At 37.6% G+C, this 14285-nt stretch overlaps 1 protein-coding gene across 1 annotated transcript in view; it reads right to left on the bottom strand.

Annotated features, from left to right (window-relative positions):
• The window catches only part of TRHDE (thyrotropin releasing hormone degrading enzyme), a 640581-nt gene that overhangs the window by 118872 nt on the left and 507424 nt on the right, over positions 1-14285 (bottom strand). The window contains exons 8-10 of the mRNA XM_075209536.1: positions 7179-7244; positions 6645-6832; positions 265-353 (exon numbers count right to left, since the gene is read on the bottom strand). Coding sequence (XP_075065637.1) covers positions 265-353; positions 6645-6832; positions 7179-7244 — 343 coding nt within the window. The remainder of the gene's footprint in view (positions 1-264; positions 354-6644; positions 6833-7178; positions 7245-14285) is intronic.

Below are 14285 nucleotides of genomic sequence, written 5' to 3'. Positions count from 1 at the left end.
CTTCTGCTAGTTGTAAATATATTTAAGAGACTAAATTAGGGAGGGTCTAAATTATATTTTATTATCATTGAATTGTCTCAATTTACAAATGTAGTTTATTGCAGAAATACACTAAAGTGTTGTAAAGTGTTGCAAAGGATCATGGATATCTAATGTGCTTTCTGATGTATTAAGTGTCTTTCAAGACATTAATAAAGTCATATTAAAATTTCTAGAAAATTATATTTTTTTCTCACATTTGTACATATGCAAATATGTTCTTACCTGATTTGTTAAACACCCATATAATTGTTTGGGGAGAGATATGGCTGCTATTTCCTACTGCAATAGTTAATGGAATCTGCCAAAGGTAGCTGCAAAAATAAAGACAAATACATTAGAACTTAACATCTCGTTGAAGCAGAGCAATAAAAAAAAGTCAAACAAACTAAAAATAAATATACCAACTCCTGATTTTTGCATTAGACATACAACAGATTTTAGTAACAACACAATCTCAAAAGAAATAGAAACAATAACATTTTGTCATTCCAAAGCTCAAGATGCCTTTGAAGAGTTCAGAATAACCTAGCAACAGAAAAACAAAGAGGTCCTTCTATACTTAATAATGGAGTTAATGTAAGGAAAAGAAAATTAAACATAGAAACAGTACAAGATGATAGTGCATATAACCAAAAAAATCCAAACTTTGCAAATGCCTTAAAAGCAACTCTTTTTTTCTAGTTTTCTTTTGACTTTAAGTGAATTTTAGGAGGCGTAAAAAAGTTTTATCTTCAAACATAGCTTTCAATATTCAAATGGACATTTTATAGTGAACTGTAAAGTTTTTCTTTCCTTTCTTATTTTTAAGCAAAGTCTTGACCAAGGAATATACTTTTTTCTGTTACACTTCACAAATGTCTCTATATTTAATAAATTCACAATCAAATTATATGCAGATGGTATTTCTCACCTTTATAAATACACACACAAAACACAACAAACAAATTTGGTAAAGTGTTTGCAAATGACTGTTTTGTGTATTTAACTATTCCTACTAACTAGATTTTCCTCATTTCATGGCCTTATTTTGTTTGGTTTATTTCGGGGGTTTTTTATGTGGCAGTTACCATTTATAATGACCTTTACTATGCCAAATTGACTTGATTTTCTCTCCATTCGTTTTATTTGTACTTACTGTTAAATTAATAGGAATATACAAATTATTTTAAGCAACAAAGTGTAACTGCGATGCCACCTAAAAGGCAAATGTTTGCTGGGGAAGTAACAGCACACCAAGAAGTAGCAAAAGATGAAAGGCGGAGCGGGATAAAGTCCGGCGACAAACTATGACTGATGACTAAAAAAGAACATGAACTTCATCGTCATGCAAATATGGCTCCTCAGCAAATTGCCCGTCTCAGAGAAAACAATTGAAGAGCAAGCAGGACAGAGGTAATATCACATCAACGTCTACAAAGTCAGCAAACAAGATGCCACGCCATTCTTTCAGTCGGTACCTTTGATGAAACAAATATTAATGATCATAACTGTGGTCCCATGAACAGTATTTGTGAATTTTGCCACACTAAGGATTTTGCAGCCGAGCAGTCATCTGATAAACCATTCAATCAATGCTGCCACAAGGGTAAAGTCAGTTTGGGTACGATAAGGTCTGCCCCTGTTATTGAGCACTCGATGAGAGAACAGCATGACCCTTTTTTGGTAATGGTAAAATAGTGATCTTTTTCCCATAATTCCACAATCTTGGGATATATGATGCGTAGTATTTAACCTTTACCAAAAAAGCATCCAACATGATCTTACTCTTATTTGTTGCCATCATTTTGAAGGGATTTTAACTAGTACCTTATAAATAACTTAAAACTGATAAAAACATATCAAAAGGGATATCTTTTTTATCCTCAGTTGATCTTTCTTTGAAAACATAGCGACATAGGAAGTTTGCTTCAATAAATATGTTTGCTATTTTAAGTGGAATATGACTATTAATTATATCATACAGAAATGGATAAGTACAGAAATAGGCATTTCTAACAAAGAAGCATATTAGGCAAACTACTGATCCAGTTTGTAATTTTAATAATGCCTAATATGCTTGGATACATAGAATTATTGGAAGATATGAATGATATGAATAGGAATAAATGTGTTACTTTATTACAGGTTATGTAAAGAAGTCAGCACTTTAATATGTATTTTCATTGTTACATATTCAGTAAAGCTGAAATAGACACGTGCATCAAGTTCATCCTTTCTTAACTTCTAATTGTTCTGATCTACAGAAAGGTAAAATTAAACACCTAATAAAATGTACCAATTTAATGTTTCATGTAAGAAAGGCACCAAATCCATTGTTATATTCTGTCAGTGAATTTGTGAACACCATCTCCTTTGGTAAGAAATTCAACATCTGGATCACCCTAACATTAAAGTACCACTTCCTGTGATAAAACCATCTTTCATCCATTAAAAACTAATGACTCCTTTTCCTTTGTATGATCTGGGTTACAAAAACATCATAAGACCTTAGATGAATTTACATGTACATATATATTGATCATCTCTAAGCTGACTTATTTCATATCTAAATAAACCCATTTTTTTAAACCCTCTCTATAATTTAACCATTCAAATCCCTGTATGAGATCCTTGTCTCTGAACCTTTGTGTTTCTTACAGTGAGGTGCCCAAAACTGCACCCCATATTCACAATACAGTCTAATTAGCTCATTTCACAAAGATAATACTATGTTTGCATTATGTGCATATATTTTCTATCCTTCCTAAACCTTAGAGATGCTCAAAACTGCTGGTGTTTAAATTCTCTAACCAGTTGAACAAATTTGTTAGAAAATTTGCAGGAGTTTCTCAAATTTTAGAACCATTAAAAAGAATGGAGAAATTCAGACAGATTGGACCATGTTTGAGCCAGTTTACAAGTGTTACTACATGTGCTAATAATCTAATTAGCCCTTTTAGCCCTCGTGGTAAACTAGGGCAGAATTTGGGGTTATTAGAATAAGAGTAATACCCTATTAAGCCAAATCACATGAAAACACAAATGCAGCCATCAACATGTGTGTTATTTACTGAATATTACACATGTTATTTTATTATATTATAGCATTATTGTTAAAATGTATTGTAGATTATCAGGAACATGTGTTATCCATTTCTGTTGCACTCATTTTTATTTAAATTAGGGACAAAATTTTATGTCAAATTCAGAGTCTAGATCATCATCATCACCATTTATTTATATAGCGTCACTAATTCTGCAGCGCTGTACACTCACATCAGTCCCTGTCCCATTGGGGCTTACAGTCTAAATTCCCTAACACACCCACAGACTAGGGTGAATTTGATAGCAACCAATTAACCTACCAGTGTGTTTTGGGAGTGTGGGAGAAAACTGGAGCACCCGGAGGAAACCCACACAAACACAGGGAGAACATACAGACTCCACACAGATAAGGCCATGGTCGGGAACTGAACTCATGACCCCAGTGCTGTAAGGCAGAAGTGCTAACCACTTAGCCACCGTGCTGCCCGTCTAGATGAACCTTTAACAATATGACAGTATATTAATCATCATTGTAAACGGACAGAGACTTCAGTCATTTAGTCCTTTTTGTCAATTAACATTAACTGTAATAGACTTGCTAAAGAGGTGAACTTAGAGGTAGTAACTTTTGTCTGAAGTTCTTGACCTTTACACTGTTCTAAAACTGTCACCTCTGGTGGTTCCAACTAAGAGTTGGAAGTTTTCCAGTTAATATAATTTGTCACTTTTCATAAGCAGCATAAGTGTCAATTAATAAAGGCTATGATAAATATGCAAGTTCTGCCATGCTAATTTTACTGAATAATGTCCTGCGAACTGTAATTCATCTGCCAAAATACGTGACAGAATGATCTTTTCAATATCTTACAGTTGATTTACAAATTTGTGGAACCCTTTAATCTTGTACTGTGATTTTATATATATATATATATATATATATATATATTTTTTTTTTTTTTTTTCATTCAATGAAACTGTTCAAAAATGAGCCTATAAATGCTAGAAAGTAGTTACAGAACTATTCTGGAGAATCATTTTCAAACTATGTAAAAAGGCTGTGGTGCAATTCTCATTTAGGTTCATTAGGAGTGTTTCAAAGCTGGTCATTCTGATGATGCAACAGTATTTAATGGTCCTGTTACAATTGTAAATGTCTCACATTAGGACCTAATTTCTTGTTTAATATTTTACCATAACTGATGTATGTGGCAGTTGCTCTTGTGTGTAAAATTGCCCATCTTAGTTCTGCATTTGTTTAATCCATGATCCTTGACTCCAACAGAAAAACCTGATGCATGCTTTTCTCTGATAATAGTACAGTGTGCTCATTTATTATCAAAGCTAATGAAAAAAATATCACCAATAAACATTACTGAATGTAAGTCAGTTAGTTTTATATAGATATTGCTAACATAAAGTCTCACCACTTTAATTTTATTTACTTTCTTTAATCATAATACTGACCGTAGTTTAGTTAAGATGTCCTTCTAGTAAAAAAAGAATAATAATATCTTTGAATGGAAATTGTATAATGTTCACTTCTTTATAACATAGGTTTTAAACCTTTTTTTTATATAATACTTAGGTCTAATAATGGCTATAGGTACCATAATTCATATCATGTCGTATTCATATTTTTTTTTCATTAAGATTATTAAAGTAGGTTAACAGTTTTTCCGTGTCATCTCTTTGTATAAAATATTTTAGTCATAATCTTATATCACCAATTGCATATATATATATATACAGGTTAACCCGTGCATGATACTCATGCATTCTAGTCAAATCAAGTTACTTAAGGTCTTAAAAAGGTTCTTCTCATGCATTTGGGCCATGCCCAGGCCTCCTCAGGGGAGAGCGTTACTTCCCGACGCAAGCGCCCCCTTTTTAATGTGTGTTCATGAGGTAAAATTACCTCACGAGAATGAGTTTGAGCCCTCAACTCGTAAATTTAGCCTTTACTACCCCTCCCACGGGGGGAAGGGGGGATGATGAAAGTTAACTGACTTCACTATTCTAATTTTTTTGTCAAATAATGTCAGTATACCAATTTTCAGGTCAATTGGAGGAGCCCTTCCTGAAAAAATAGTTTTTTCCACACACACACACACGCCGCTAGGCTTTTACTTTTATATATTAGATAATGCTAAGAATTTAGTAGGTCAGTGTATAACTCCACCCAGCAGGTGGCGCTGCAGCTTGTTTTTTTTTCCACACACAGACTAACACACGCCACTAGGCTTTTATATTATAGATATATATATATATATATATATATATATATATATATATATATATATATATATATATATCTATTATAGCTCTGGAATTAGTAAGTTAGGAACCTGTGTATTTGGTTTTTGTACCTGCACTGTCTGGCAAATACTTCAGACTATTCACCTATTTGCAACTGAAAAAAATGTATTTGTGGGTAAAATTTATTTTTCAGCAAAGTTATGGGGTACTAATCCTAAAGAACAAATTGAAACAGAGCAAAGAGTCCTCTTGCAACATTCAGATGTATGTATATGTAAACGCTTCCATATAAAGAGCTATATTGAGGGCATTGTAATTAGTTACTCTTGAAAACTAGCTGAATTTAAGCCGCATGGTATTATGTTCAGCAGTTCTTTATTATTAAATCTTTACAGCTCTGAGCAGTATCCTGGAAAACATTTCCATGCAGTGGGTCTTATGGTGCATATAAATAAAATCATCCTTTCCACAAATCACTGTGTGATCTTGAAACTTTTGTACTTCCTGTTTGTCATAATTTTTTTTTAGCTTTCATTTTGAAGTGGAAATGTCACCATTAATTTATATTGGCATACAGACTGATAGAAATGTTAGGTCAAAAAAAGTTTTGCACTGCCCTACCCTTTGCCCAAGAGTAGGTCAAGTAAATAATGCACCCAGCAAGGCCATAGCAAGGTAGAACATGAAGTTTATTGAAGCATAACAAAGTTTTAGGGAGAGCAGATGCAGCACTGTATGCAATCAAGTGTTTCCTCCAGCAGAGTAAAGTCTACACCTGACCACCATCAGTAATGGATATACCCTATCTTTCCATGGCTTGCTTGAGGCCACAAGAATTATTGAAATCATGGAATATAAGGTCCACAACATTGCTATACAATGGCCAAGTAGGCAATGCTTATGTGGAAGCCTAAACAGAAAAGCACAGGTTGGCATCTTTGCTTTGAGTGCCAAAATACCTTCCCTGAAAATCCTGGCATAGGGGAAGAGGGCCAGTGGTAGAAGGTCAGTACAGAAAGTAGCTGTACATTATTATTTATTTATTATCATCTGTTATTAACTGGTGTAGAAGAAGATTTTTATATTATATAACCATACCCTGATAACCAAAAGTGTAAAGTCTAATTATAAAGGCATCATCTACAGCACTACAATGCAATAAAGAAACCAATAGACTAGGATACATAATGGGAATAAAAAAAATCTGCAGTCATAACATAAAATATAAATTAGTATATCTAATAAAGAAAAATATAGTTTACACACAAGTTATTAGTAAACATCTATTAAACATTTAGTGATGAATTTTAAAGCTACTGTACCTATTATTCGTCTGCTCGAGGACTTGGATATTTGCATCTATATTGTATAAGAAGTGCTTCTGAGTAATTGTTATGCCATCATCCACAGTATCATTTCTTTTTATTGTTATGACAGGATATCCCATTTGAAGTGTCCACTGATCCATCACTTCTTGGATGTTAACAGATTTGCCTTCATTTTTCAATACCTTTAAAAAAAGTCATATTAGTTTGTCCCTGAATAAACTGCTGTTTGCTTTCACAGTGCCTTTTGTTCTATTGAATATGAAGCAAACTGTCAGATTTTAACATGCACTATGCAATGTGGTAATCCTCCATTTTTCTTCAAACAAAACGGATGAGCATGCAATGTATGTGTATGGATGATTGAGCTAGGCAGCTAGTCTATGTTGTATTGTAATGAAAGTGAACTAATGGTTCAACATTGTGGGCAATTTTGTATTCAGCACTTTACATGCATCTTTCACAGTGCACCATGTTGGTGGATGTTTATGAGAAATTTAAAACAGAATATAACTACAAAATATATTTTACCTTTGAAAGTGTGTTCCATAGATCCTTTCTTGCTGCGTTACCATACTTATGGGTTGTTAAGTAATCCTAGGAATAGAAGTGTGTATTGAGAATAATGGAGCGACAAGTAGCACAATGTTTATAACTGGCAGCATGATAAAGAACAGTGGCCAAGACAATATCCATCTAGGAAACCCCAAAGGTCAGTGCTACAGGATTTCCTTGTCTAGCCGTGGGTAATATAGTTATGTAAAGTAATATAATAATATTTTGATTCAGTTGTGCTTCGGTTCATTCATCCAAAAAAGACATCATAAATATAAGTTTATACCATTATCAAATGTACACATAAGGCTGACATTGTATATAGCCCTGTTATGTATCTCAATTATACAGTATTATTATGTTTTGCATACCATTGTAAATGTTACTTTTAGCTATTTGCTACAAGGTCAAGTGCATTTTTTTATTTGAGGATTGCCATAAAAATAAATATTGTCTGTGAGTATTAAAGGGGTTAGTGACACAAAAGTATATAAGAAAGAATGGACTTAATACAAATCAGATTTAAATAGCTTTGAAAATCTTATTGCTAAGTCTTTGTTACCAAACACTAAGTTTATGGCGTTGATGAAGACATAGAAGACTGGCAGATGAAAGAAGCAGATCAATCTCCTGAATATGTGAAAATCTCTGAACCTTATCATTCTTTTTCTCTTATTTGGTAGTGCTCTGTAGCTGCCATGAGATCTAATCCCCAGTACCATGATAAGCCAGAGAATCATATAACCACCTGCCTGTTGAAAAGAGCTCTTTTTTAACAAGCAGACCCTGGCCAAAGGATATTCAGACAATTCATGCAAAGTGGGACAGATAATTAATTATACATTTTAATCTAATTTTGCTCATTTGAAGTTGACTATTTGGATTTATTCACGTTCTCCTCTGTTCTCTGCAATTTACCAACAAGCTGGTGCTGGATAATTTCTCCGGTGGTAATCATGTTACCGATTCGGACAATTCCAACAAGTGTTATACCTACAAAAAAAAACCGGATGGTAGAAAAAACACAAACTAAATAGAAGCAGACTTACCTGATAGATGAAGAGGCAGATGTCCTATGGCACCGCAGGTTGACAGGCAGTGATTCCGACTGGACAGCTCTCTGGCACTTCAGTGTGACGTGTGCGCGATTTACATGAATGGTAATTTAAAGCAGCAATGTCTGGACCCCGCAGCCTGCGGTGTCATTGGACATCTGCCTCTTCGTCTTTCAGGTAAGTCTGCTTCTATTAAGTTCGTGTTTTTCTGCCATCGTTTTTCTTTGGTAGGTATAACACTTGTCAGAATGGTCATAATCTCTAAGTCGTAGCTCCCTTCAGTCCTCTTTTCCCAGTGGCTATGATGGGAGATATTTACATTCACTTACACAGCTAGTCACAGGCCAGTGGCTTATTTAGATTACAATGCTAACACAGGAACTACTTACAACAGGGGCAAGTGCTAGGATACTTTATTTCCAGTGATAAATACTTGACCTTTTCATTTACTGACAAATATGATTTACACTGGTCAGTCGGAGTCACTGGGCCAAGTGAGATGAATATCTCAAGTCTACACCTGGCCACCTCAATTCGTTCAAGTCAGCCATCCACAGAATCTGTATAAATAATATGCATCCCTTATTAAAGGGATGAGTTGGCATTTGCTGTACTGTTGAAGCAGACTATTGTATGGGATTGCACTTTATTGCCAAGTTTAAAATTCCATGCACTGTCATATATTGCAGTTACAGATTGCTTTTCAATAAGCCACCACTAGCTTCAATGTGTGAATAGTGCTAATATACAATAGCTTCATATGGTTAACAGAGGGCAAACATAAAATATAAACTAATATATATATATATATATATATATATATATATATATATATATATATATATATATATATACACACACAGAAGACACAAGTACATATATAAAAGTTTGTGTGACAAAAATGACAGTATTATTAGAGGATGTAACTTAAAAATGCAGCACAGGTGAACTAGCAGAGGCATTGATTTGTCCTGCTGCACCTGTAATAACGACTATACTCTGCAGTTATAAATCCTGAGGCTGGTTTGCAGAAGCTGGTGTCTCCAGAGACTTAAAGATAGAAAAAAAATCCAGTTTCCACAGCAGTCATTTTGTATCTCTGCAAGGGGCAAACTAACTGGTCATTACAGAAAACGATATGTATTACCGATATCTGAGAGGTGTCTCATGTGGGCTACCAAAAGTACTAAATAGAAAGTAATCATGTTATCACACTGTCCTCTAACCCAATTTAGCTCTCTTTAGCACAGGATTTCAATTAATTCAGATGACGATTGACAGCAAGCAATAAGCTCATAGTTATTGAAGAAAGATAGTACATTTAGAGCCCACTCCCTTCCCTCAGTCATCTTATACTGGTTGGGCTGGACAGGGTTGTGTTTACTACTACAAAAAAAGCTTGTGATAGTCCACTCTATATTATATTGGATACAGCACAGAATAATTCAATTACACCAGTGACTGTAAGATGACCAGTTGACCAGTTCCATGAATTAATTATTAGACACAAACATTTCTACAAACATTTTTCATTTAGAAAATTATATATAGTTGGATAGAATATTACATATAGTATACCTATACCATGTGGTAGAAGTGGGGGTTTATACAGTGGTAATCTTATCATCACTTCTCCTTTATTGTAAAACTATCAAATTCCATTTCCTTACATTCCCATTACATTTTCCATACCATCTGTTACGATCTGCCAAAGGCTGCTGTTCAGTATCTCCTCCCTAAAGGCTGTACTGCCTTTGTCTGATCCTGCAGGCTAATCCCCTGTATCTGGCCTAAGAGATTGCTTTTCCCAGCAACCTGAGCCAATCTATCAAGTGTCTTTGCTGTTCCTGGACTCTTTGATAAATGTCTGTGTTCTGATCCTGACTGACTCACTTATCATCTCACCACCTGGTATTCAGCTCCGAGCTTCCCAGCTTATCTGGACCTCCGTGCTACCCGTGTCTACAGACTATCACTACTAACTGGTATCCAGCTCCGAGCTTCCCAGCTTATCTGGACCTCCGTGCTAACTGTGTCTACAGACTATCACTACCACCTGGTACCCAGCTCCAAGCTTCTCAGCTTATCTGGACCTCCGTGCTAACTTTGCCTGCAGACTATTGCTACTGTCTGCTATCCCTCCCACAAGCTTACCAGCTTAACCTGGACATTTGCAGGGGCGGATCTAGACTTTTATTATAGTGGGGGCGGTTTATAGATTAATCCTGACCCCCCCCTCCGTTTCAGACTCCTCCCCCTCTCCAGACCCGACTGCTAAAAGCCCTGTGCCCTACAACACTATGTGTTGCATAAATTAATGTATTTTAGGATGAAAGTCGATCCAGTTTGTTTTTTGCTTTATTTAAAGTAAATCACTCTATAGCTGTAAAATCCCAACAATAAAAGTAACAAATAACAGATACGCATGCCTCATCATCCCACTCCTGCCCCCATTTCATAACACTGCTGCCCCCATTTTCATCACTCTGCTGCCTCAATTTCATCACACTACTATCCCCTTCATCACACTGCTATCCCCTTCATCACACTACTATCCCCTTCATCACACTACTATCCCCTTCATCACACTACTATCCCCTTCATCACACTACTATCCCCTTCATCACACTGCTTTCCCCTTCATCACACTACTATCCCCTTCATCACACTACTATCCCCTTCATCACACTACTATCCCCTTCATCACACTGCTTTCCCCTTCATCACACTACTATCCCCTTCATCACACTACTATCCCCTTCATCACACTGCTTTCCCCTTCATCACACTACTATCCCCTTCATCACACTACTATCCCCTTCATCACACTACTATCCCCTTCATCACACTACTATCCCCTTCATCACACTACTATCCCCTTCATCACACTGCTATCCCCTTCATCACACTACTATCCCCTTCATCACACTACTATCCCCTTCATCACACTACTATCCCCTTCATCACACTGCTATCCCCTTCATCACACTGCTTTCCCCTTCATCACACTACTATCCCCTTCATCACACTGCTATCCCCTTCATCACACTACTATCCCCTTCATCACACTGCTATCCCCTTCATCACACTACTATCCCCTTCATCACACTGCTATCCCCTTCATCACACTGCTTTCCCCTTCATCACACTGCTATCCCCTTCATCACACTACTATCCCCTTCATCACACTGCTATCCCCTTCATCACACTACTATCCCCTTCATCACACTGCTATCCCCTTCATCACACTGCTTTCCCCTTCATCACACTGCTATCCCCTTCATCACACTGCTTTCCCCTTCATCACACTGCTATCCCCTTCATCACACTACTATCCCCTTCATCACACTGCTATCCCCTTCATCACACTACTATCCCCTTCATCACACTACTATCCCCTTCATCACACTACTATCCCCTTCATCACACTACTATCCCCTTCATCACACTACTATCCCCTTCATCACACTGCTATCCCCTTCATCACACTACTATCCCCTTCATCACACTACTATCCCCTTCATCACACTACTATCCCCTTCATCACACTGCTATCCCCTTCATCACACTGCTTTCCCCTTCATCACACTACTATCCCCTTCATCACACTGCTATCCCCTTCATCACACTACTATCCCCTTCATCACACTGCTATCCCCTTCATCACACTACTATCCCCTTCATCACACTGCTATCCCCTTCATCACACTGCTTTCCCCTTCATCACACTGCTATCCCCTTCATCACACTACTATCCCCTTCATCACACTGCTATCCCCTTCATCACACTACTATCCCCTTCATCACACTGCTTTCCCCTTCATCACACTGCTATCCCCTTCATCACACTGCTTTCCCCTTCATCACACTGCTATCCCCTTCATCACACTACTATCCCCTTCATCACACTGCTATCCCCTTCATCACACTACTATCCCCTTCATCACACTACTATCCCCTTCATCACACTACTATCCCCTTCATCACACTACTATCCCCTTCATCACACTGCTTTCCCCTTCATCACACTGCTTTCCCCTTCATCACACTGCTTTCCCCTTCATCACACTGCTTTCCCCTTCATCACACTGCTTTCCCCTTCATCACACTGCTTTCCCCTTCATCACACTGCTGCCCCCTTCATCACACTGCTTTCCCCTTCATCACACTGCTTTCCCCTTCATCACACTGCTTGCCCCTTTATCACACTGCTGCCCCCATTTTCACTACACTGCGCCATCTTCATCACACTGTTCCCACCAGGGTATTTTTTCCTGTGTACCATAAGTGGGTATATGGTCTTATTGTATACAGAATATCATTTTGTATTATACAGTGTCACACACCTTCTCCATTATGGATTACATTATTTCACTGTAGCTATATTATGTTCATTATTGACTGGGAAAGAAAATCTATATTCCAAGAAAATTCTTTTGATATTGTTTTCCAAAGGGGTTATCCCTCTGGGGAAGAAAGAAATTGATATATGTATAGCTGAAGCACTCACAAAAATGTATTGCTTTTTGTTAGCAACCATAGAGATTATATTTATCAGATATTTTACATTATTTCCACTGCTTCTATATTGATGAATTTAACATATGAATTTCAATACCAGTATATCAGTAAAAGAATTTGGACAAAGGAAAAGGTAATAGCTTTTGACCAGACATAGTAGCTATATTATAATTCCCCTATTTGTTTCTTGTTAGAAGGGTTTCCTTTACAATAAATAAAGGGAATAGTATCCACTGGCCACTTCCATTATCATACTGATAACTGGTGTTGTTATTTTGTAACCTTAATTGTTCATCATTCTCATCATCATTTATTTATATAGCGCCAGCAAATTCTGTAGCGCTTTACAATTGGGAACAAACATTAAAAAAACAATACTGGGTAATACATAGAGACAGAGAGGTAAGAGAGCCCTGCTCGCAATCTTACAATCCATGGGACAATGGGAGGTTGATACACAAATGTAAGTGCTGCATCATGTGTGTGCAGTGACGCACGCAGGGGGGGTTTCTGAGTCTCTAGAAACCCCCCCTGCGCTAACTAAGTGGCCACTGTCCTATACAGCAGCCGCGGCGCTGTTCAAGGAACGTCCGCGGCTGTGCCACAGACGCTTCTTAGACAGCACCGCGGCTGCTGTATAGGACAGCGATGGCGAAACAGAGCTGCTGCGCATGCGCGGGCGCATGTGCAGCAGCTCTCTCTCGTGTTTTTTTTTTTTCGGACGGCGGGGAGAAACCCTCCCCCGACAATCCTCCGTGCGCCCCTGGTGTGGGCACCAGGCAGGGAGTTATTCAGTGTGTGCACCAGGCAGGGTGATGCTATGTATGCACCAGACAGGGTGATGTTACATGTTGGCACCAGGCAGGGTGATGTTACTTGAGTGAACTAGGCACTGTGATGCTATGTGTGGGCACCAGGCAGTGTGATGCTATGTGTGGGCACCAGGCAGTGTAATGCTATGTGTGGGCACCAGGCAGTGTGATGCTAATTGTGGGCACCAGGCAGTGTGATGCTATGTGTGGGAACCAGGCAGAGTGATGTTATGTCTGGGTCCCAGGCAGGGAGCTGTTCATCTAATATTCCTTCAGCATGTTGTAGGAGTTTGTATTATATATTATTGTGCTCCTGCAAAATTAATTCCTACATTCTCTGCTACAATATAGTGTGACACTTCACAGATGTGATATAAAACATCACTTCCGGTTTGCGGGTCCGTTCCCTTCCACATCAGTTTACTCAGAAGTTTATTAAAACCAGCTGCCTCCTATACGATGGGAGCGAGGCAGTGTGCTGGGGAGGACGATCGCCCCAATGCCCCCCCTCCCTGAATCCTCCCCTGACTCTCTGTGCCTACAGATCACCTCACCTGCCTGGGAGCCAGATTCTTCATCTTCTCAGCTAAACCTGTGTACTCTGGCTATTTACTACTTGTGTTATCTGCCTTTTCATTTGCTACATCCCAGTTTTACCTGCATGTTCCATGCCTAAATAAACCACCTTGTTTTAT

The sequence above is a fragment of the Mixophyes fleayi genome, chromosome 4, assembly GCF_038048845.1.
Source record: "Mixophyes fleayi isolate aMixFle1 chromosome 4, aMixFle1.hap1, whole genome shotgun sequence".
Classification (NCBI taxonomy): Eukaryota; Metazoa; Chordata; class Amphibia; order Anura; family Limnodynastidae; genus Mixophyes; species Mixophyes fleayi.
This window is presented reverse-complemented; position numbering and strand designations above follow the sequence as displayed.